Source organism: Trichomycterus rosablanca, chromosome 5 (assembly GCF_030014385.1).
Source record: "Trichomycterus rosablanca isolate fTriRos1 chromosome 5, fTriRos1.hap1, whole genome shotgun sequence".
In the NCBI taxonomy this organism is placed as follows: domain Eukaryota; kingdom Metazoa; phylum Chordata; class Actinopteri; order Siluriformes; family Trichomycteridae; genus Trichomycterus; species Trichomycterus rosablanca.
In genome coordinates this window covers 40,656,192-40,682,040 of record NC_085992.1, presented here as the reverse complement: position 1 = coordinate 40,682,040, position 25,849 = coordinate 40,656,192, and the positions used below count along the sequence as shown (strand labels likewise).

Below are 25,849 nucleotides of genomic sequence, written 5' to 3'. Positions count from 1 at the left end.
AATTAGTCAAGTTACTACTTATTGAGGTACTCAAAAGTCATTTCTTCTGTTTAGTCAGCTGGCAATTCTCATGGTTAGTCAAAGGGCATTTGGAACATTGGCTTAAATTACAATATGTGTCCAAGAAGTCAAGCCCCTGTGAACCAAAAATGTCAACACACAGAACTACTACTCTCTGTAGAACAATGTGTTAGCAATAAACAGAAGCTACTGGTAACCACTTCCCCACCTCTAAGTTCTATGTGAAGCTTATGGAAGTACAGAAGGGATCTGGACCGCTCCATCTGGAAATCAAACCTAGGACTTTTTTACTATGAGGTTCCAGGTGACAGATTATGGGAGGGAAGCTAACATGCTTCAGTTACTATAACAAAGCTTTCAACTGTGTTGACATCACAAAATTATTAAATGTACTCAGGGAGATGGGAATACCAGAGTATATCAATGTTCAAATTATGACATTGAGAAAGAAGTTAAACAAGGCCCTGTTCTGTCACTTTTCGTATTCAACATGTACGCTAAACATATAATGACTGTAAGACTGGAAACATGAGTAACCCTCAAAATGTAGATGACACAACACTTACATCAGAAAATCAGGAAGACCTGAAGGTCCTTATAAGGAAAGTTTGAGAACAGAGTGAAAAGTTGAGACTTAAGATGAATATGAAAAAGTCAAAAGTCATGACAACAGGAAACTTTAGCACTGATGGCAAAGATGTCGATGTGGTAGATAGCTTTCGCCAACTGGATTAATTATTAATAGCAAAAGATCTAGCAGTCAGAAAATATACCACAGTGATGACAGAATAGAATAATAAAACTGGAATAGTTCTTCAGATGTAACAATTTTTCTCTCCAAGCAGTATCAGAACTGTCCAGACTATGATCGTCTCTGTGCTATTAAGTGTTTGTGAATGCTGGACAGTAAAAAAGGGATGGCAAGAATATTGATGCCTTTTAACTTTGGTGTTAGTGAAGAAATTTAAGAGCACCTTGAATGGGAAAGTAGACAAACAAATGAAGCTTTGACCAAATCAATCTGTACCTTTCTCTCAAATCCAGATAACCAAAGTAAAACTCTCTTATTTTGGGCATATTATGAGAAGAACCAATTCAATGTTTGGAAAAGACAATTTCGGTTTAGAAGAGTCTAAGGTAAAAGAGGAAGAAAATGGCCAGTAATAAAATGAATGAATACAATCAGAGGAATAATGAATGAGCCATTAAAAGGCCTGAAGATCTAAACAGTAGTTCTGGTAAAACAGTACACATATGGTCACCAGAAGTCGGATTTGACACTAAATAATATTAACTGAGTTAATAATAAAAACAAGGATCTAACAGGATAAGTTATATGATATTAATATTGTATTGTTTTATAAAGTACTTTTTTTAATACCTATAAAATGGCAAGATTTAAATTACCCTTATCTTCTGCTTCACACTGATTTGCCCCATTTATGGTAAAAACAGTGTAATGCAAAATAAGTCAAGTAGTGTTATGGGTATTAGTCATGTTGTAGGCTACATGTCATGCCAGCATTGAAGTAGGACGATAAAGCAAAAGGGCAAAATGCATGAAAAGATATTTTTATTGAACATTGATCATATGACATTTCAGTCTGCCATTAGGGTCTGCCAACAAACAGTCAGGTAAACAGTATGTCCATAGGAAAACATATTGCAAAAAAAAGTTGTAAAAGACTTTTTTTATAAAGTAAAAAAGTTTGTTATTGTTAATTTAATGTAATTTCTTTTTCATTAACCGATGGCAGGTCCGGTTTTGAAGATAAACACTGAGAGCCAATCCATTGCAGAGCTGTTATTATTACTATATTATTATGATTGCAATTGACTGTATTTTTAGTTTCTTTACTCGTACTACCGGCATCTGAATAAAGCACGTTTTTGTTTGTTTTTGTAATCCAGCGCATTAATGCATTTTTGTCCAGAATTGGACTTTATCACAGACTGGACTGAACATTAACTTCTATAACTTTCAGTTCAATTTAATTTTGTGTTTGTATGATTTGTGTAAATTTTATTTTTTTAAAGTATCCTCCAGGCCACCCAAAGAGGATGGGTCCCTGCTGAGTCTGGTTCCTTTCAAGGTTTCTTCTTGTAATTTTAAGGGAGTTTTTCCTTTCCACTGTCGCCCTCGGCTTGCTCAATAGGAGTTTTTTGTCTGTTGGTCCTGGATTCTGTAAAGTTGCTTTAAGACAATGTCCATTGTAAAAAGCGCTATATAAATACATTTGACTTGACTTGACTTGCAATTGCAATGGCAGACGAATAAGTATGTAGGACTTACAGTGTCACTAGTGGACAAAAGAGATAAGGACTTCAACAGGAGCCATCCTTTGCTGCTGCCTTGTTCTGTTTGATTGAAAAACTGCTCCAAGTCATGTCGTGCTTCCTCTTTCGAAACCAAATACAAACAGAAAATAGACAGTTAATCATTATTATAACTTTATTTACAAGCCTCAATTCCAGAGAAGTTGGGACAGTATTAAAATGATAATACAAATTTATTATTAACTGTATGAACTTTATAGTTGTATTTATTTATTAAAGCCAATCTAGCACAAACACTCTTGTATCCTTGTATTAAATCATAATTTGAAGAGGTAAAACACAATGTCTAACACTAGATGTCTAACACCACTGAGTGGTGGAGTAAAGAAACTAAAAATACAGTTAATCATTTTGAATTTTGCATTTACTATACAAAAAAATCTTGCACCTACAAGTAATTCTTATTTATTTATCAGGATTTTAATGTCATATTTTACACACTCCGGTTGCATTCATGACAGAAAGATTTATCAGTTCACAAGTTTAATATCAAATACAGTCATTGCCAATTTTGTATCTCCAGTTCACCTCACTTGCATGTCTTTGGACTGTGGGAGGAAACCGGAGCTCCTGGAGGAAACCCACGCAGACACAGGGAGAACATGCAAACTCCACACAGTAGTATATTAGTAGTTAGTAGATTGTATATTACAGAAGTAATATAAATCATTTTAGATTTCTGGTATTATGTTATTGAACTTTGTGTATTACTACCCACTACCCACTGTTTTCTATCTTTAGAAAAAAGGGAAGTAGTTTTGTTCCTTGTACCAACTCCCACTTTAAGTCATCTTGTTTGTTGCTATAAACACCCTAAAGCATCCCACTCACGTCTGACTACAAGATGATTCACCATGAGGTAAAACAGTTGATCAGCATTAACACAGCTAAATAAAGGAGAATGGTATACCTGCAGGTCGTTCTGCCACTCGTTTCTGTACATGAAGCACCAGAATCGTTCCAATCCGAGAGGCCAAAGCCTGGAGTACTAAGTCTTCAGTGACACTACTGCTCTCTGATACCTTATGAACAACACAGACATAAAAATTTGAAATCTTTTAAAGAAGTTAAATAGAAGTATGTAAACATCAAATAACTAACTAAATAAATAAAATAAAATAAAACCTCCCTGCTTTTAAACATTGATGGTTTGGCTTAATCCTCTTTCCACACAGCTTATACATTTCTACACGTCTCACAAACAGAAACACAACCTCTATGTGGACATAAATTACCGTATACCCATATTTTTACTACCAACTAAATGCAGAATTGTGTTTGATAGGCCTATTTTATACACAGGCAAACAATTCTATGATATAAATGATAAATGATATCTTAGAAAACTCTTGGAATTTTGCAATATTTATTTTAACCCAACAACACTGTACCTACTGTTTTAAATTAGTATTATGTGCTGGGCTTTTCTTTGCAAAAACTGTAATAATAATTAAGAAGCATTTTGATTATTCAGAACAACCTCAAAAAATCAGCCAGAAAGTTGATTTTTGGATGCAATTTGGTGTTTCAAAGTTTCAAGAGGACAATGATACAAAATAACCTTTCCATTGTCCTGACCGCGATCTTATAATGGCTAAAAAACAAAGTAGCTTGAATGTTGCCAATTCAAAGACCCAGCACATATTGTCTTTCCAAAAACTCAAATTATTTAACATTTTTAACAAATAAAATAAGTCAAAGACAAAAACATTTTTAGAATAATTAACATCCAAAAGAAGTCAAAATTTCAAATGTAAAATTCTGTATGTTGTTGGTCACTTGGTTAATTAACAAACTTAGCCATCACATGTTTTCACTGCACAGCATTATAATTTTCCTCTTTATTGACAGATGATTGTCGGGATTTTACAACATGATCTACTCATGATCTACTCTCATCCCAGAAAAGATGTAATAGACCAAATGTGGTGAAGAAATGGTGACATACATTATATTTGTGTGAGAAGTTTTATAAAAGTAATACAATCAATCCCATCATTTGTTGCTTCACAATATGAAATTAGTCACCGATATGAAAAAAAAAACTGTTTAAATCTATGTATGTATTTATTTATTTAATGTATTTTGTGCACACAGTTAAGGCATGAAAATGCTGATTGGCTACTACATTTGAAACAGAACTAGCCATAAGCAATGGTAAACTACAAAGCTGAAGTTTAAAGCCCTGCCTATAAGTAAAGAGTGGAAGTTTAATTTTTTTATGATAAGAGAACTTCAGTTTCAAAACACAGATGGATCTTTCATTTCTCTTTTATAAAGCAGCATGCATGAGCAACTTCTCTCTACAATCTCACATGACTCTTTCAGAATATACTTTCTCTCTTCAAAGCTTATAGACCACCCAGGTTATGTGTGTTAATAAATCTCATTTGGAATGCGGTTCTATAAAGCCTTTTACATAAGCATCTTTACCCAGCAGTTCTAATACAATTTCTAGATAATTATTTACAATTATTTATATATTTCTAAATCTAAGTATTATTTTGATACTTAGATTTAAGAAACTAGGGAGCTGATTAACATGCTTAAAGTGTCACAACTCTTAAATGAACAACAATACTTCAAAGTTTTAAGAGAAACAAAAAAGTTTCAACAGGTAAATTAAGATTAGGTTCTCGGTAACATAAGATAAGATTCCTTTATTGATCCCCATGGGGGAAATTCGAGACATGGCGAAAAAAACAGTTGATGCTTTAATTATTTGATATGAAAAGCAGCTTGTTTGTACTTATTGAAATCACTTGTTAGAGGTTATCAGGGAAAAATGACTGATGCTGTTTACTTTTTTTGTATATTTTCATTTATTTTCACCATAATGCTTGTTTTTTTCTCCCCATTTCCTTCCAATTTAGCGCAGTCAATTTGTCTTCCACTGCTGAGGGATACCGGATTGCATCCGAAGAGAGCATGCCGCTGCACACGCCTCTTCTGAAACTTGCACAGCCCTTCTCCTCTCGCCCCTGCATTCTGCACAGGCATCTCTTCCATCAATTAGGGTCCTTACACAGCGTATGAAGGCCCACCCACCCACACATAGTCCGGCCCCAACCCCTGCGGATACGGTGGCCAATTAGTATCTGCTTCAGGCACTGCCAATTATGCCCACCCAGCTGACCGGTGGCAATGCCGGGTTTTAAACCATGGAGTTCAGAATCTCTGCACTGGTGTGCTAGTTGAATATCCAGCTGCGCTACCTAGGCGCCCTACCATAATGCTTTTTAAAGTGAGCTGTGTTGGAAATTTCCAACTGCAACTGTGTGTACATACAATACATACAGTGTATCACAAAAGTGAGTACACCCCTCACATTTCTGCAAATATTTCATTATATCTTTTCATGGGACAACACTATAGACATGAAACTTGGATATAACTTAGAGTAGTCAGTGTACAACTTGTATAGCAGTGTAGATTTACTGTCTTCTGAAAATAACTCAACACACAGCCATTAATGTCTAAATAGCTGGCAACATAAGTGAGTACACCCCACAGTGAACATGTACAAATTGTGCCCAAATGTGTCGTTGTCCCTCCCTGGTGTCATGTGTCAAGGTCCCAGGTGTAAAAAGAACTCTCTGAGGATGTGAGAAATAGAATTGTTGCTCTCCACAAAGATGGTCTGGGCTATAAGAAGATTGCTAACACCCTGAAACTGAGCTACAGCATGGTGGCCAAGGTCATACAGCGGTTTTCCAGGACAGGTTCCACTCGGAACAGGCTTCGCTAGGGTCGACCAAATAAGTTGAGTCCACGTGTTCGGCGTCATATCCAGAGGTTGGCTTTAAAAAATAGACACATGAGTGCTGCCAGCATTGCTGCAGAGGTTGAAGACGTGGGAGGTCAGCCTGTCAGTGCTCAGACCATACGCCGCACACTGCATCAACTCGGTCTGCATGGTCGTCATCCCAGAAGGAAGCTGACGCACAAGAAAGCCAGCAAACAGTTTGCTGAAGACAAGCAGTCCAAGAACATGGATTACTGGAATGCCCTGTGGTCTGACGAGACCAAGATAAACTTGTTTGGCTCAGATGGTGTCCAGCATGTGTGGCGGCGCCCTGGTGAGAAGTACCAAGACAACTGTATCTTGCCTACAGTCAAGCATGGTGGTGGTAGCATCATGGTCTTGGGCTGCATGAGTGTTGCTGGCACTGGGGAGCTGCAGTTCATTGAGGGAAACATGAATTCCAACATGTATTGTGACATTCTGAAACAGAGCATGATCCCCTCCCTTCGAAAACTGGGCCTCATGGCAGTTTTTCAACAGGATAACGACCCCAAACACAACCTCCAAGATGACAACTGCCTTGCTGAGGAAGCTGAAGGTAAAGGTGATGGACTAAACCCAATTGAGCACCTGTGGCGCATCCTCAAGTGGAAGGTGGAGGAGTTCAAGGTGTCTAACATCCACCAGCTCCGTGATGTCATCATGGAGGAGTGGAAGAGGATTCCAGTAGCAACCTGTGCAGCTCTGGTGAATTCCATGCCCAGGAGGGTTAAGGCAGTGCTGGATAATAATGGTGGTCACACAAAATATTGACACTTTGGGCACAATTTGGACATGTTCACTGTGGGGTGTACTCACTTATGTTGCCAGCCATTTAGACATTAATTAAGAGTTATTTTCAGAAGACAGTAAATCTACACTGCTATACAAGTTGTACACTGACTACTCTAAGTTATATCCAAGTTTTATGTCTATAGTGTTGTCCCATGAAAAGATATAATGAAATATTTGCAGAAATGTGAGGGGTGTACTCACTTTTGTGATACACTGTATACATGACAGTTGTAGCGTACTGGTTAAGGTACTGAAATAGTAATTGAAAGGTCCCTGGTTTAAGCCTCATCACTACAAGGTTGCCACTGTTGGGCTCTTGAGCAAGGCCCTTAACCCCACTACTTAAACAGTATACTGTCACAGTACTGTAAGTTGCTTTGGATAAAAGTGTCTGCTTTATGCTGAAAATGTGAATATGGACAAAAGTATTGGGACAAGCCTTCTAATTTTTTAAATGTATGTGTTTCAGCCATAACAATTGCAAACAGGTGTAATTAATCAATTATATAAAAGTAATTATATGTTATAAATTTGCAGCAAAAGTTTTGGGAAGATAATTTCTTGTTCTAGCTTTAAAGTGCCCCTGTGCACAAAGCAAGGTCTATAAAGACATGAAGAAAAGTTGGTTTAAGGAAACCGTAGTGGCCTGCACAGAGCCCTGAACTGCTTTAAAATGAATGAACTGAGGCTTTCTTGACCAACATCAGTGCCCAGCCATACAATTGCTATTTTGACTAAATAAGCGCAAATGAAAACAGACAAACAAAAACAAAAGTCGTTGATTGTTTACCCTCCCTGCATATAACACTGTATGGTGGCATTTTTGAGGATGTGATCTGTGCATAGTAAATATTTGGCATTTAAGGGCTACATGTACAGTGTATCACAAAAGTGAGTACACCCCTCACATTTCTGCAAATATTTCATTATATCTTTTCATGGGACAACACTATAGACATGAAACTTGGATATAACTTAGAGTAGTCAGTGTACAACTTGTATAGCAGTGTAGATTTACTGTCTTCTGAAAATAACTCAACACACAGCCATTAATGTCTAAATGGCTGGCAACATAAGTGAGTACACCCCACAGTGAACATGTCCAAATTGTGCCCAAAGTGTCAATATTTTGTGTGACCACCATTATTATCCAGCACTGCCTTAACCCTCCTGGGCATGGAATTCACCAGAGCTGCACAGGTTGCTACTGGAATCCTCTTCCACTCCTCCATGATGACATCACAGAGCTGGTGGATGTTAGACACCTTGAACTCCTCCACCTTCCACTTGAGGATGCGCCACAGGTGCTCAATTGGGTTTAGTCCATCACCTTTACCTTCAGCTTCCTCAGCAAGGCAGTTGTCATCTTGGAGGTTGTGTTTGGGGTCGTTATCCTGTTTGAAAACTGCCATGAGGCCCAGTTTTCCAAGGGAGGGGATCATGCTCTGTTTCAGAATGTCACAGTACATGTTGGAATTCATGTTTCCCTCAATGAACTGCAGCTCCCCAGTGCCAGCAACACTCATGCAGCCCAAGACCATGATGCTACCACCACCATGCTTGACTGTAGGCAAGATACAGTTGTCTTGGTACTTCTCACCAGGGCGCCGCCACACATGCTGGACACCATCTGAGCCAAACAAGTTTATCTTGGTCTTATCAGACCACAGGGCATTCCAGTAATCCATGTTCTTGGACTGCTTGTCTTCAGCAAACTGTTTGCGGGCTTTCTTGTGTGTCAGCTTCCTTCTGGGATGACGACCATGCAGACCGAGTGGATGCAGTGTGCAGCGTATGGTCTGAGCACTGACAGGCTGACCTCGCACGTCTTCAACCTCTGCAGCAATGCTGGCAGCACTCATGTGTCTATTTTTTAAAGCCAACCTCTGGATATGACGCCGAACACGTGGACTCGACTTCTTTGGTCGACCCTGGCGAAGCCTGTTCCGAGTGAAACCTGTCCTGGAAAACCGCTGTATGACCTTGGCCACCATGCTGTAGCTCAGTTTCAGGGTGTTAGCAATCTTCTTATAGCCTCACCATCTTTGTGGAGAGCAACAATTCTATTTCTCACATCCTCAGAGAGTTCTTTGCCATGAGGTGCCATGTTGAATATCCAGTGGTCAGTATGAGAGAATTGTACCCAAAACACCAAATTTAACAGCCCTGCTCCCCATTTACACCTGGGACCTTGACACATGACACCAGGGAGGGACAACGACACATTTGGGCACAATTTGGACATGTTCACTGTGGGGTGTACTCACTTATGTTGCCAGCTATTTAGACATTAATGGCTGTGTGTTGAGTTATTTTCAGAAGACAGTAAATCTACACTGCTATACAAGTTGTACACTGACTACTCTAAGTTATATCCAAGTTTCATGTCTATAGTGTTGTCCCATGAAAAGATATAATGAAATATTTGCAGAAATGTGAGAGGTGTACTCACTTTTGTGATACACTGTATCTATAACATAACAGCAGAATATTTCTAGGTATACTAATTATGTCACAGGTTGTGTTGGGAATTTGTACCAATCCAGGCTTAAAAGCACATCTGTGAGGTGAGGCACTAATATTGGATGATAAGGCCCGGCTCACAATCAATGTTCCAATTCATCCCAAATGTGTTAAATAGAGTTGAGGTTGTGCAATCATGCTGACACAAAAAGGGTTATACATATAATTGTTTTATACACCTATTAGCAATGGGTGTATCTTTAACACCTACAGTTAATACATGTACATTTACATTTTTGGCATTTAGCATACGCCTTTATCCAAAGCAACTTACATTACAGTTACAGTATACAGTTTAAGCAACTGAGGGTTAAGGGCCTTGCTCAAGGGCCCAACAACAGCAACCTGGCAGTAGTGGGGCTTGAACCAGCGACCTTCTGATTACTAGTCCAGTACCTTAACCACTAGGCTACGACTTACAAGGACAGTCTACATACCTTATATTTTCACCTTATACTTATTTTCAAAATAACTCCTCGTTAGGTAGCAATGCAGCTCCTTATTAAGTAGCAAGATTATCTTCTTTGCAAAAAAGAAGGTTCTCACTGCATTACGAAGCCATACTTTTTGTGTTGTTACCTGAATAAACAAAGGCAGAAGGTGGACAAGCTGCTCCTCTCTGTCTTCTCCTGTTGCTTTCTCCAGCTCCAGGAGCTGTTGTCTGAGAGCCATGACCACTTCTTGTCTTGCGCTTGTGTCTTCCTGTTCTTCAGGGTCTGTCAGAGTTTCATCTCTTGTCAATTCTGATACCTCTATACTCTCTCCTGATGCACTCAGCTCCCCGGTTTCCTTATTAATCCTCTCCATATCTCTGTCAGCTTCTGTCACTAAATAAAACACAAACACAAACAGGTACAAGAAGAAACTCACAAACAGAAGCATAAAAAATCAAACAGTTCTGTAAATCAGTTCCTGTTTGAATATTAGTTAGATTGTGCCTGAACCGGCTTAGGAAAAACTTAAGTGTGATTGTGTGGTATGTATTATTAATTCCATGCATAGCACACAGGAAATGTAGTGTTAAACAACCTAACAAAGCAAACTGCATATTGGTTGTCTTCATTTTACATAAGAACGATTAGTTTTATGAGCCAAACACAGCACTAAAAAAATACATAAAGCAGTGGATCCAACCCACACTCACAATCAGCTGTTCACATTCCATGCTGATAGGACCTTGTGATGACAAAAGCATGCCTGTTGTGCTAAGGGAGAGATAATTGCCTGTGATTTCTTATTTACTGAAGAAAGGCTGAACGTCTGAGCTAAACATCACCACAACATCTAAACATGATAATTCCCCCAGTTAAAAAGTCTTGTTTATTGTACATATGAGTCAAATACAATAAAATGAATATGGCCAACAGAAATGTATTAACATGTATGCAATGCTCTCTCTCTCTCTCTGTGTTGGGAAAGTACATGACTTTTATAATCAGCAGACAGTTCCTTGTTTATGTTTCTCTAGTTGCACCACTGCATGCCAGAGCACAACTGGTTGCTTTGACATTCTACTGTCAAAAGCACACGTAGCCCAGATAAGTCCACAACAACCAAGCGTCACAGCTTAGTTCTACATTTCAGGCATTATTAACCCAATTTTCCTGAGTAACAATACAAAAGTAAAAACAGTTTTTTAAACTTTTATAAAGTGATCCTTACCTGTACCTTGGTATGAGGCATTGCTTACACGGGTGTCAGTTTATCTGAAGCAGGGGAATCTTCTATTTCTCGGCGTTCAGTCAAAGCCAGCTGAGGCACGCCTGTAGTATCCTACCTCCAAACTGTCACTGACTAATCTGCCTTGGGGGCCTGAACTTTGAACAAGACAAACTCTTACATCATGTGTGCATAGTCATGTGCTTCACTTCAGAGAAGGAAAAAAAGAGAAGTGAAAATCCTGTGCATTTTACTGCTGTAGATATCAGAGCCTTAGGCTCAAATGAAGATGTGTATATTTTAAAAATCCAAGAAATTACACATCAGATCCTTATCTTAAGAATACACTTTATAGTGTTTTGGTGTATTTGGTATTTGTGAATAATTAGAAACCTAAAGCAGGACTTAATCAATCTGAGCAGAAGGTGGATTGGCTGCTCTAAAATGCTCCTAGGTTCAAAAGACTGGGTAAGTAAATAGTGTCAGCAAATAATGGTTTGGAAACCTGTAAAAGATTGTCTTTATGCTTTGCAACAAGTGATTTTAGTGTTGTCAAACTCACTACGGTCCTGGCTAGGATAAAGTAATTAGTAAAAAGAATTAATTACTGGGGCAGCACGGTGAGTTAGTGGGTAGCACTGTCGCCTCACAGAAAGATCCTGGGTTCGATCCCCAGGTGGGGCGGTCCGGGTCCTTTCTGTGTGGAGTTTGCATGTTTGCTTGTCTGCATGGTTTTCCTCTGGGAGCTCCAGTTTCCTCCCACAGTCCAAAGACATGCAAGTGAGGTGAATTGGAGACACTAAATTGGAGGATTAGCAACAACAATGAGTCAATGTACAAGAAACACTCGTCTTGCCACCATTCATGGTGCAAACAGAGCTTAAGACCTTATTGGAGAGCTTATTGGACCTCTGCAAGAGACAATCTGCCTGCCCTGGAAATAAATGGCACTATTGTTGAAACCACCATCTTCAATACTCTAAAATTGGACAGACACAATTATTCTGTTCTTTGAAAAGTCGTAGAGGTTGGTTTTTCTAAGATAGCTTGGATAATACAATATCTATACTAGCTATACTAGCTTCCAAGGCTATAATAGCTAGCTTTTACTCTGCAACAAGTAAATCTTAACAACCTCCATCTACATCTAACTTCCCTCTGCAACTGCCTTCACCAGTAACTCTGTATATACCTCAGTTACCATACACCCTCCAGAATAATCTGTATTAAACCAGACAACCAAAACTCTTGTACATCTTTTTCTTTTTTTAAGGCTCTGAACAATCCTGCCCAACATTACATCACTAATGTCAAAAACAAGTGCGAAAAATGTACATAACTATAACTACCCTAACTACAGCCAAGTAACAATACAGTATAAATAAAAATCCTACAATACATGAACATTATGACAATAGTGACCTCGTGTGGTTATTTGTACAACTACAACTATTGTATACGACTCAGGACTATACTTGCAATGTATTGATAAGATAAGATATCCTTTATTTGTCATGTATACATATACACGTGTACAGTACAATGAAATTCTTTTCTTCACATATCCCAGCTTGTTTGGAAGCTGGGGTCAGAGCGCAGGGTCAGCCATCTAGACCGTACGGCGCCTCTGGAGCAGACAGGGTTAAGGGGCCTTGCTCAAGGACCCAACAGTGGTTGCATAGCAGAGCCTGGATTTGAACCCCCAATCTTTGGTTGATAGCCCAAAGCTTTACCCACTAGGCTACCACTGTCCTATAACTACTACTTTATTTGTGAAACCGAAAGTAACAAATCATGAACATCCCTCATTTTAACACAAGGAGGTTGCTATGGCCATGATATTTCGACTTTAATCTCGTAATTATTTCGAATTTAATCTTGTAATATTTCGACTTTATTCTTATAATATTTTGACTTTAATCTCGAAATCGAAATATAGAAGACTTTATTCTCAAACTCAATGCTTAAAAAAATTAGTGGCCCTAATACGCCGTCGTAGTATATATTTCTGTAAATCTGTAAATAAATGTTATCTTTATTCACTTTTATTGTTTATTGTTTTATTGTCATCTTTTGCTTCTTTACTAATTTTGTTATTATTGTTGTAATGCTTTGGTTTTCTACAGTCATGCCAGTAAAGCTACTTTGAATCTTTTTGAATCTTTTGATAAAGAGAAAGTGAAAATAAATGATCTACAAAATTTAAACTTTTAATTCCAAGGAAGGAACACAGTTTTCCATATTTTAATAGTCATACTATAATAAAGATGGTCCTTCACATTCTAAAGCGCCTGAATACCCAGTACCCACCCAGTACCACCCAGTACCACCCTCACGGGTTCTCTCAGGTCTCAGATACTCTCCAGATTTAGTAAACAGGAAAATTTACATGCAAATGTAAAAATCCGTGAACATACGTCAAATGTATGCTCATGTACGTATATGATTGTTTGCTTCTCCCCTTCATACAAAAGTGTATAAGAATATAAGAAATAAGAATAAGAAATAATAATAATAAGAAATAAGAAAATCCTGAAGAACGGCATGTTAATGTAATCTAATACAGACGAGTTATTTTATCTTTAGTCTGTATTTTATGCCTTTATTATGAAGCGCCTGATATAGTGTCGGGTTGTAGTCACGTGAGTATATTTACCCAATCAGGTAGAAGAGTGAGAGTAGCGTAATCAGTTCTCTGTGGTCATGTTGTGTGACTGGTGTTTGTAGTTCTATTTCTTTCTTTCTTTCTTTCTTTCTTTTTGTTTGTGTGTTTTTTTTGCGCGGTCTATATTTTATTAAACCGACTCAGGTACTCAGCACGCTTGTGTTATAAACACAGGCTCTGAGAGAGAATACTGTACTATATGAGGCAGGTATAATGTGTGCATAATGTCAGTAAGTGCAGTGACAGGAGGAGGAAGCAGTGGTGTGTTTGAAGCTGTACAAAGGGGAGACAGTGATCAGGTCTTACAGTTAATTCAGCATGACAGGACAGTCCTGAAACAGAAAGGTAAGTTCTGGAAAGTTTCTACACTCACTGTCCATTTTATCAGCTCCACTTACTTACCATATAGAACCACTTTGTAGTTCTACAATTACTGACTGTAGTCCATCTGTTTCTCTGCATACTTTGTTCTTCAATGGTCAGGACCCCCACAGAGCAGGTATTATTTAGGTGGTGGACCATTCTCAGCACTGCATTGTTAATGACATGATGGTGGTGTGTTAGTGTGTGTTGTGCTGGTGTGAGTGGATCAGACACAGCAACCCTGATGGAGTGTTTAAATACTGTGTCCACTCACTGTCCACTCTATTAGACACTCCTACCTAGTTGGTCCACCTTGTAGATGTAAAGTCAGGGACGATCGCTCATCTATTGCTGCTGATTGAGTTGGTCATCTTCAGTGGTCACAGGACGCTGTTGGCTGGATATTTTTGGTAGGTGGACTATCTCAGTCCAGCAGTGACAGTGAGGTGTTTAAAAACTCCACACACTAACACACCACCACCATGTCAGTGTCACTGCAGTGCTGAGAATGATCCACCACCTAAATAATACCTGCTCTGTAGTTGTCCTGGGAGAGTCCTGACCATTGAAGAACAGCATTAAAGGGGGCTAACAAAGCATCAAAGCATGCAGAGAAACAGATGGACAGTAAATGTAAAACTACAAAGTGCTTCTATATGATAAGTAGAGCTGATAAAATGGACAGTGAGTGTAGAAACAAGGTTAATGTTATGGCTGATCAGATATTTATATATTACAGCAGCTCAAGATACATTAAAGCAAAAAGTATTAGAGTATACAAGTATTAAAGTACAAAGTATTAAAGTACACAAGTAATGTTGTACACACTATGTAATTAAATATATAGAATAAAAATGTAGTATGTAATATAAAAAACTTCATCCTGGCAGTACATATTGTTAGATGAGATATGTAATACTGTAATACGTAATATACTAAACTGTTGTAAAGTGTTCATTGCAGTAAATATTAACAGATGTGTAATATAGTTAATATTCACTGCAATGAACACTTTACAACAGTTTAGTAGCAGTAACAGTTGATGATGGTGCTCATGGCAGTGCATTGTCAAGTATGTAAATTATTATATACTTTATTTATAATAATACTTAATTATTATAAATGATCAACTTATAATAAGCAAACAGTTACATACTTTGTATTAATGTTTTACATATATTAACGTCTTCCTGTGAATTAAATGTCACTAGGGTGCATAATATATGATTTCAGGTGAAGTAATTTTACTTTTGTATGCATTTCCCCCCAATTTTCCTCCCATCTAGTCATATCCAATTACCCAAACGCATTTGCAACCTCTACTGCCGCTTCTGACCCAGGAGAGTCATGACTGACACACAGCCCCTCCAACACCTGTGCAGTAGCCGACTGTTTCTTTTCACCTGCACAAGGCGGGTTGATATAGAGATCCGTATTACAACGATCCCTATCTTCCCCTGTCTCTGTGCAGGTGCCATCGACTAGCCAGCAGAAGTCATAATTTCAGCAGTCATTAGAAAACGCTTTCAGCATTCCCACCATCAGATAAGCCAATCATTGTCCATATAAGCTAGGTAGTAAGGTAGTAGAGCTAATAAATAATAAATAATAAAAAATCTAGGAATAAAAATGTCATCCAGCTTATTTTATACATTAATAATACCCTTAGAATTAGTGCATATTTTGGTAATTTTTATGATTTTTTTTTTTTATGATGTTCAAAACCCACCCAAAATTGTAGGATGAATCATTCACCGATCCTAAAAAGTGATCTGCTATGTTTAAAAACTCCAAAAATTAGATGTATATAAATTGTAAATAAATTACTGTCAGTTATAGTTTATTTTATTTTATAATTTAAATATAATTATTTGTTATTATAATTTATAAGTAGGTAAGTGCAGGAGCATCTTTGATTTTTACATTAAGGACATGCACACTGGAGTTTATTTTTATCATAAGGAGTTTAGAGTTGATTCATCCAACCCATTTGTAATAAATCAATATGTGCTTCACTGTCTACTCATGTAAACATGCCTCTTCTTAACTGCTCGCCTATTCACTCACACTCGGTCACCCACACTTGCAGAACCAACCATGGCAGTGGCTATAATTAATTAATTATAATTATCATGCAAAACATAACTAATCACATTTCTTTTAGCAAAATAGAAAGTCCAATGTTTTGCTATGTTGCTGACCCCTAGATTTATAAAATAGTATAATAAAGTATAACATTTATACAGTGGATATATAAAGTACACACACCCCAGTTTAAATGGCAGGTTTTTAATTAAAAAATCAGACTGAGATAAATCATTTCATATTTATATCCACTTTTAATGTGATCTATAATCTGTACAATTCAATTAAAAAATAAGGTGGCGCAGTGGTAAAGTACGCTAGCGCACCAGAGTTGGGGTTTTGAATACATTGTATCGAATCTCAGCTCTGCCTTTCCGACTAGGCTGGGCGGCAGCATGAACAACGATTGGCTATTGTTCAGGGTTAGAGGGTAAGAGAGTTGGATCACAGACCCTCATAACTGGTGCAACTGCGGCCCCTGCTGGCTGAGAGATGGCGCCTGCACAGGGCTGAGGAATAATGCTGATGGGGGTGTGGCCTGTCAGTGTATGAACTCGACTTGTGCAGGTGAAAAATGCAGTCTGTACTGACTGTACGTGCCGGAGGGGGCGTATGTCAGTTGAGAGGTGTCCTCAGTCAGGGTAATTGGACATGACTAGATTAGGGGGAGAAAAATTGGGGGGAAAAAGGGGGGAAAAATTGAAAATTAAAAAAATAAATTATAATAATAAAAAAAACTAAAATAGTTTAGAAGGAAGAAAAAAGTGCTTACAAAGTATCTAATTATTGAAAAGTATTAGTCAGGAGAATGGTACAAAACATTTCCAAGGCATTACATATACTGTGTAACACAGTGAAGATGGTAATCAACAAGTGATAAAATCTGGAACAACACTGACCTTTGAGCGACAGTAATTTCAGACAAGTACTGGTTGTGTACTACATGTGACAACAATCTTCTGTATATGTTTGGGCAGTGAAACAGAAATAGCAGAAAAACATCCAGTCCTGGCAAAATTTCACCAAAACCTACATCACATCTGCCAAAATCATGAGAGAAAATGATTATGGTTTGAAAACTAATTATGAAACCAATGTTGAGATTTTTAGTAGTAATATCTCTTTGTTTTGTTTTTAGGTTGGGGTGGATTTACTGCCCTCCATTTCTCTGCTCTTCATGGCAATCGGTCCATGATTGAACTTCTCCTGAACAGTGGTGCCAACCCCAATATACCTTGTGATGCTGGACAAACCCCCTTTCACTTTGCCTGCCGGTATAATCTTTATAATCTGTTAATAGAATGCACCACTGTGTTCAGCACATTCTTTTTATACACTTTTGTCTTGGATTAACTGCAGTAAAGGACATGTATGAATAACTTACTAACTTGGTATGACTTTTATAGAAAGGGCAATGTTAGCATCATGCACAAAATGCTGCAGCATGGAGCGGACTTGCGCATTGTGGATCAGCTGGGAAAAACATCACTGCATCATGCTGTCACTGGAGGAAGCATGTGAGTATCTCATTAGTGTAATTCACATTGAGGGCAACCAGAGCATTCTTTCCTGCTCTAACAGGAAACATCCTGTACTACCTTGTACAACCTGTTATCTTTTCTTAAACTTGGAAAATAATTAGGTTTTTTAATTAGGTCTCATATAACAAGTATGTTCACATTTATTTAAATAGTAATACAGTATTGAAGTGCAAAATAGCAAATAGAACTGGCTGTAAACCCTGAAAAGACCTAATTGGGCTGATCTTTCTCTCTTGTATGTTTCCTGCTGGTCAGTGTTGCCATACAATATCTCTGGGAGACGATGATGTTCAGATTTTCGGATGCTGATAACTTTCTGATCACTCCACTACACATGGCAGCTTTCACTGGAAATGCAGATGTGGTCAGGTACCTTCTACGAGGAAATGTAAGCTATTTGATGTGAAACACATTTACAGTGCTGCATCTTTATTTCTAATATTAAACACATACACTGATCAGCCATAACATTAAAACCACCTCCTGTCCATGTAGTCCATCTGTTTCTCTGCATGCTTTGTTAGCCCCCTTTCATGCTGTTCTTCAATGGTCAGGACTCTCCCAGGACCACTACAGAGTAGGTATTATTTGGGTGGTGGATCATTCTCAGCACTGCAGTGACACTGACATGGTGGTGGTGTGTTAGTATGAGTGGATAAGACACAGTAATGCTGATGGAGTTTTTAAACACATCACTGTCACTGCTGGACTGAGAATAGTCCACCAACCAAAAATATCCAACCAACAGCGCCCTGTGGGCAGCGTCCTGTGACCACTGATGAAGGTCTAAAAGATTACCAACTCAAACAGCAGCAATAGATAAGTGATCGTCTCTGACTCTATGTCTACAAGGTGGACCAACTACGTAGGAGTGTCTAATAGAGTGGACAGTGAGTGGACACGGTATTTAAAAACTCCAGCAGCGCTGCTGTGTCTGATCCACTAATACCAGCACAACACACACTAACACACCACCACCACCAGGTCAGTGTCACTGCAGTGCTGAGAATGATCCACCACCTAAATAATACCTGCTCTGTAGTGGTCCTGTGGGGGTCCTGACCATTGAAGAACAGGGTGAAAGCAGGCTAAAAAGATATGTAGAGAAACGGATGGACTACAGTCATACAGTAATTGTAGAACTTCAAAGTGCTCCTATATGGTAAGTGGAGCTGATAAAATGGACAGTGAGTGTAGAAAGATGGAGGTGGCTTTAATGTTATGGCTGATCAGTGTATATGAGCTCCAAATTTGGTGTTAAGTGTGTGTTTTTTTTTGCTTTCCATTATCAGAGATGTGCAGTAGATGCAGTTGACCATCAGGGGGCAACAGCGCTGCATGTAGCAGCAGAGAATGGCTCTCTTGAAGTGTGTCGGCTCTTACTGCAGAGTGCTGGGTTCCAGATTTTACACATAAAAAACCACACTGGTCTCACACCTCTAGACCTGTGTAGTCGTGGAACTACTTTTAGGTTTGTTCACCAACACTCTTAATTACACAAAAAGGAAAACAGTATAATTACACACCATAATAATTCACCATTCAGTTCAATTGCACTTACAGTACGCTGTCAGAATGTATGTGGAAATCCAAACATTTCAGCCAGACATGTTTAGACGTTAATACAGAGATCTGCACGTTTTCCACTTAATCTGAAAAAAGCTTTTCTAGAGTATATTTTGAAACATGGCTGTGGGCATTCCATCCTCAACTACAAGAGTATTACTGAACCCAGATCTACAGGAAACTGGAGCTGTGCAGTATTTACATTTTAGCATTTAGCAGGTTTCCTCACAGCAAGAAGGTCCTGTGTTTGATTCCCAGGTGGAGCAGTCCAGGTCCTTTCTGTGGAGTTTGCATGTTCTCCCCATGTCTTTGTGGGTTTCTTCCGGGAGCTCTGGTTTCCTCCCACAGTCCAAAAACATCCCAGTGAGGTGAATTGGAGATAGTAAATTGTCCATGATTGTGTTTGATATTTAACTTCAACTGATAAATCTTGTGTAACCAGTAATATCCTGTCATGAATGTAATGAGTGTTTGAAACATGACATTAAAATCCTAATAAATAAATAAATGTCATTTAGCAAGCAATTGTACCCAAACTTACAATTCTGACCTAGTACAATGCAAACAATACAGGGTTAAGAGCCTTGCTCAGGGGCTTTTAGAGTAGCACATTTTGGTGGGTCTTGAACCAGCAACCTTCTGAGCAATAGTCCAGTATCATAACCACTGCCTCAGCCCTACCATTTGCATCAACACCTGCAGACCCACTATTTAGAGGGGTTGTCCAAATACTTTTCTTCCAGATGTTAAATAAATGCAAGATATTGTATTCACAAATGTAATCTTTTTGTAATATTAATAACATATGGTCTAAAGTATGTGGACATTCCTTATTGAGTTCTAGTGTTTTAGACACACCCAACAGGTATAAAAAAATGTGTTATGCAAAATGAATATGCTTCCACTTTTTAGACAGCAGTTTAGGGAAGGCTCTTTTTTTAGTTCCAGCATGACTGACCCTGTGCACAAATCGAGGACCATGAAAATTTAAACCTTGATTTTGAGCCAGACAGTCTCTAGCCTAAATGAACACAAATTCCACCAGATGTGCTTAAACATCTTGTGAACCTTCTAAAGAGAATAAACAGCACTGCCTGTGTTCCGGGGGTTCAAATCCCAGGCTGGGCTCACAAATACAGAAGCTGCCTGGTGGTATGTGAACCTAGCCATTGGGGGACATATATCAGTGCACCAAGCCTGGATAAATAAGCCAAGCCTGGATAAATAAGTGGGTTGTTCCATGGAGGGCATCTGTGTGTAAAAGCGGGGCCAAACTAAATATGCAGTCACATGATATGCTGTGGTGACCCCTAATGGAAGCAGTTGAAAGTAATTTTTCATTCAATTATAACCATAAGGAGTCAACAAGCTCAAGGTTAGATGTCCACATACTTTTGGCCTTGTTGTGTATCTTTTAGAGATGTAACAATGCACCACAAGACAGTTACAAATCGGTGCACATGTGCCACGATTTGAATCAGTTATTCATTTAAGATAAATCAATATTCACTTTAAACAGCAGAGGGCACTGGCGCTATATATTTTTTTTACACAAAAAGTGAAGATAAGATAAGATAAGCTAAGATAAGATAAGACTATTAATCCCCTTAGGGAAATTTACTTGTTACAGCAGTATGAAGCCAGGAAAAAAACAAAGAAATACAACTAAGTGAAAAAATTGCACACGTAGTGTGTAGTTATTTAAATATCCCCTTTAAGAATAGGCAATGTACATATATTAATGAAAAAAAATAGTATATACATTAGAAATATGAAAAAAATATATTTACGTATTGCATGTATTGTAATAATTTACATAGTGCACCTCTTATTACACCATGGACATGTAAGTGTAAATATGAATGGTAGACCCTGTGGTAAACCAGCATTGTTTTGCATAGTTTGCACCTACCTCAGTAATAAAAGGGCATTCATTATTTAGATGAATAAAGGATAAGCACAAATACAGTATCTTATTTTATTTTAAAGAGAAATAATAAAAGGAAACTTTGTCATAATTTGTCTTCAATTTCATTTTGTTTAAAAAAATCGAAATGTAAACCCAGTATCGTGAATCATATTTCATCAGGGTAGAGTGTATTGTTACATCCCTAGTATTTTTAAATGTATAGTTGTCATTGTTTGTCATTGTCAATTGTTTTGTTGTAGACATAAGCAGCTCACTAAAATGTTGAAACTGTTCATCAATAAACCACGGCATGAGAAGCCCAGGGATTCATACGGTAGCTATTCTTGCTTTGGAGTTCTTGCCAAATATGTATGTATACCATTATTGTTTGACTCAAAGTATTGTTTCCTTTAATGCAGTAATGTACTACTGGACCCTTTTGTTGCCCAGTGTCAGTGGGGCAGTGGTGCTGCTTATAGCATCAGCACTTGGACAATATGGAGGCATATTTTGTGGTCTACTCTTCCCTTTGCTGGCAAAAGTCACCTTGTCGCAGTATCACAGAATGAGTAACTATCAGAGGTAAGAGGGTTACAGTACGTTACAGTATGTTATTATGTCATGAGCTGTGTTGTTTTCATTCCTTTAGGTATTTGGATCATTAAGGTTTATTTTTTTTCTTTTGTTTTTTGCTTCTAGGTTACCGAATCCCATCTATCTTGGAATCTTAACTGCCGGCATAATTCATTCTGTAATCTGTTTTTACTATAAGATTCTGCCTAATATCCTTCTCAGGCAACAGAAAATATTGCTTGCATTAAAAAGCCATTAACATTTTGTTGCACAGTAAATTTGATTTCATGTTGCCCTTAACTTCTCACGTATTTGGCCGGCTCAGTCTCTTCTGCATGTTTCACTGCTTCATTTCTCTGTGGTTCTTTGGCTTTTCTGGAAGGTTCTAACACAGGATCCAGGGCGACTGCAGGCAGATGACGCAGATTCCAGATATTCTACTATAGCAGACTTGGTGGAGGCGAATCAGAATCCCAGTCATTTCTGCATTTACTGTGAGGTGTGAACACTTTGTCTTTTACTGAATGGTGACAAGGTTCACTGGGACTGTAAAATCTGACAGTGTGAAATTATTATTGTATTGATTGGGTGGCAGGTGTGTAAACATTTACTATGTAGGTTAAAGTCTAATCACATTAAAAAAAAAAAAAATTTTTTAAATATATATACAGTATATATACTGTATATACAGTATATATACACAGTGTATCACAAAAGTGAGTACACCCCTCACATTTCTGCAAATATTTTATTATATCTTTTCATGGGACAACACTATAGAAATAAAACTTGGATATAACTTAGAGTAGTCAGTGTACAACTTGTATAGCAGTGTAGATTTACTGTCTTCTGAAAATAACTCAACACACAGCCATTAATGTCTAAATAGCTGGCAACATAAGTGAGTACACCCCACAGTGAACATGTCCAAATTGTGCCCAAAGTGTCAATATTTTGTGTTACCACCATTATTATCCAGCACTGCCTTAACCCTCCTGGGCATGGAATTCACCAGAGCTGCACAGGTTGCTACTGGAATCCTCTTCCACTCCTCCATGATGACAGTTTTCGAAGGGAGGGGATCATGCTCTGTTTCAGAATGTCACAGTACATGTTGGAATTCATGTTTCCCTCAATGAACTGCAGCTCCCCAGTGCCAGCAACACTCATGCAGCCCTTTGGTCGACCCTGGCGAAGCCTGTTCCGAGTGGAACCTGTCCTGGAAAACCGCTGTATGACCTTGGCCACCATGCTGTAGCTCAGTTTCAGGGTGTTAGCAATCTTCTTATAGCCCAGGCCATCTTTGTGGAGAGCAACAATTCTATTTCTCACATCCTCAGAGAGTTCTTTGCCATGAGGTGCCATGTTGAATATCCAGTGGCCAGTATGAGAGAATTGTACCCAAAACACCAAATTTAACAGCCCTGCTCCCCATTTACACCTGGGACCTTGACACATGACACCAGGGAGGGACAACGACACATTTGGGCACAATTTGGACATGTTCACTGTGGGGTGTACTCACTTATGTTGCCAGCTATTTAGACATTAATGGCTGTGTGTTGAGTTATTTTCAGAAGACAGTAAATCTACACTGCTATACAAGCTGTACACTGACTACTCTAAGTTATATCCAAGTTTCATGTCTATAGTGTTGTCCCATGAAAAGATATAATGAAATATTTGCAGAAATGTGAGGGGTGTACTCACTTTTGTGATACACTGTATATACACACACCGATCAGCCATAACATTAAAACCACCTCCTTGTTTCTACACTCACTGTCCATGTTATCAGCTCCACTTATCATATAGAAGCACTTTGTAGTTCTACAATTACTGACTGTAGTCCATCTGTTTCTCTACATACTTTTTAAGCCTGCTTTCACCCTGTTCTTCAATGGTCAGGACCCCCACAGAGCAGGTATTATTTAGGTGGTAGATGATTCTCAGCACTAACATGGTGTGGTGTGTTAGTGTGTGTTGTGCTGGTATGAGTGGATCAGACACAGCAGCGCTGCTGGAGTTTTTAAATACTGTGTCCACTCTCTGACCACTCTATGAGATACTCCTACCTAGTTGGTCCACCTTGTAGATGTAGAGACAATCGCTCATCTATTGCTGCTGTTTGAGTTGGTCATCTTCTGACCAGTGGTCACAGGATGCTGCCCATGGGGCGCTGTTGGCTGGATATATTTTTGATTGGTGGACTATTCTCAGTCCAGCTGTGACAGTGAGGTATTTAAAAACTCCATCAGCACTTCTGTGTCTGATTCACTCATACCAGCACAACACACACTAACACACCACCACCATGTCAGTGTCACTGCAGTGCTGAGAATGATCCACCACCCAAATAATACCTGCTCTGTAGTGGTCCTGGGAGATTCCTGACCATTGAAGAACAGCATGAAAGGGGGCTAACAAAGCATGCAGAGAAACTGATGGACTACAGTCAGTAATTGTAGAACTACAAAGTACTTCTGAAAAAATATTTCTGTCGCTTGGATTATTATTATTGTTTTTATTGTAAATGCTTATATTTTTTAGTAAATGCTTAACGTAAAGCCAGGATTTAGTGACTCTTTACTCTATTGGGACATTTGGCCAAACTTTTATTAAATGTGTTTTGATAGACATACTAAAATAAGGATAGAATCATAAACATTACTTTTACTTTTGAATATGTGTAAGTCTTGAGAAAAAGTATTTAAATAGTATTTAAAAGAGAAAATGAGTTCTGAATGCCCTAGAGGGAAAACAACCTACAATACAAGTCTATATACAGTAGTTTGCTGGGGTGGAGCATATTCATATTGATTCAGAAGTCAATAAAATCAGAGCACAGTAACATTGTAAATTGAACAACCTCAAACAATAAATTTGAGTAGAACATAGACCATTGAGCACTTAATGTAGAAATTGAGCAGTGTCAATGTAGCGTTAAACTGCAAATACACCAACAGCAATGCAATGTAACAAAACAGCCAAAGTCATTCATTGTTTAACGAGTGCTGCACCCTCCCCTTTATTCTGCTGCAGGCTGAGTGTTTACAAAACAGTATATAACTATGTCCATTTAACTTGTATCGAATCTCGGCTCCTCCTGCCGGCTGAGGCTGAGCAGCCACATGAACAGCGATTGGCCTGTTGTTCAGATAGGGGCGGGATTAAGCCGGATGGGGACTCTCTCTCAGACTGATGGGGAAGGAGTGCGGTAGAGGGTGTGGCTCTCCGTACACAGCGCTGTACTGCACTGCACTCGTCAAGTATAGGTCATAAGATGTTCGATTGCTGTGCACGTGTCGGAGGGGGCGTGGAGCAGCCTCATCCTCCCCAATCAGGAGCAGGGACCAGCATTAGTGAGAGGATGATTGATGGGCAGAAATTGGATGCGCTAATCCATTTAACATTCTTTTTTGTGTATTATTTTAGCTGTTCCAAGTGGACAACTGTAAGCACTGTCGTCTGTGTGACTTTTGTGTCATGGATTACGACCACCACTGCCTCTTCCTGAACCAATGCGTGGGTCGGAACAACCACCGTGTCTTTGTACTTCTCATCCTGGCCTTGCTGCTGGCGCAGTTCATCTTCAGCAGCACAGCTGGATACTACCTGTACTGGACGATGAAGCAGGAGGAGAGCAGGAGTTCAGTAGCAGCGAGGGAGGCGTGGGTACTTGTGCTTCTCATATTAAACACGTTTGCCTTCCTCTGGGAGGCCTGGCTGCTCTCTGAGCAGTTTGATGCCGTATCCACTGGAACCACAATGTACTTTAGGCAGTGTCGCCATAAGAAACCCTCTTGGGGCAAACGCTGGGCTACGGCTCTTTCGTTTCTGTTTGAAGGAAAGAGTTTTAGAGGCCTTCATCTTAAAACTGTTGATCTGTGATAAAATAATTCATTTTATTTGTTAAGAGATTTCGTTGGGTGAAACTTGACTTAAAGAATTTAAAGTAAATAATAATGCTTTTCATTTTGTGATATAAAAAGATTTTTTTATATCTGTTTAATACATCACTGTTTATG

The 25,849-nt window shown here is 38.6% G+C and overlaps 2 protein-coding genes across 2 annotated transcripts in view; one reads left to right on the top strand and one right to left on the bottom strand.

Moving 5' to 3' along the window:
- Window positions 1-11,208, bottom strand: part of wdfy4 (WDFY family member 4) — a 104,335-nt gene extending 93,127 nt beyond the window's left edge. The window contains exons 1-4 of the mRNA XM_062996169.1: window positions 11,123-11,208; window positions 10,040-10,287; window positions 3,269-3,380; window positions 2,315-2,421 (exon numbers count right to left, since the gene is read on the bottom strand). Coding sequence (XP_062852239.1) covers window positions 2,315-2,421; window positions 3,269-3,380; window positions 10,040-10,267 — 447 coding nt within the window. The 5' untranslated portion in view covers window positions 10,268-10,287; window positions 11,123-11,208. The remainder of the gene's footprint in view (window positions 1-2,314; window positions 2,422-3,268; window positions 3,381-10,039; window positions 10,288-11,122) is intronic.
- A 2,800-nt stretch (window positions 11,209-14,008) lies between these two features.
- si:ch211-223a10.1 (uncharacterized) lies at window positions 14,009-25,849 on the top strand. The gene is made up of 10 exons (XM_062995207.1): window positions 14,009-14,129; window positions 17,371-17,506; window positions 17,639-17,749; window positions 18,029-18,161; window positions 19,066-19,244; window positions 21,509-21,582; window positions 21,668-21,830; window positions 21,948-22,030; window positions 22,130-22,320; window positions 25,257-25,849. Exons 1-10 carry the CDS (start codon window positions 14,009-14,011, stop codon window positions 25,710-25,712), a joined length of 1,647 nt encoding a protein of 548 aa, XP_062851277.1. The 3' UTR covers window positions 25,713-25,849.

Coding starts and splice junctions, on each gene's coding strand:
- si:ch211-223a10.1 (XM_062995207.1), top strand. CDS start 14,009: ATGTCAGTAAGTGCAGTGACAGGAGGAGGAAGCAGTGGTGTGTTTGAA. Junction 14,130..17,370: donor GACAGTCCTGAAACAGAAAG/GTAAGTTCTGGA, acceptor TTTTGTTTTTAG/GTTGGGGTGGATTTACTGCC. Junction 21,583..21,667: donor GAAGCCCAGGGATTCATACG/GTAGCTATTCTT, acceptor CCTTTAATGCAG/TAATGTACTACTGGACCCTT.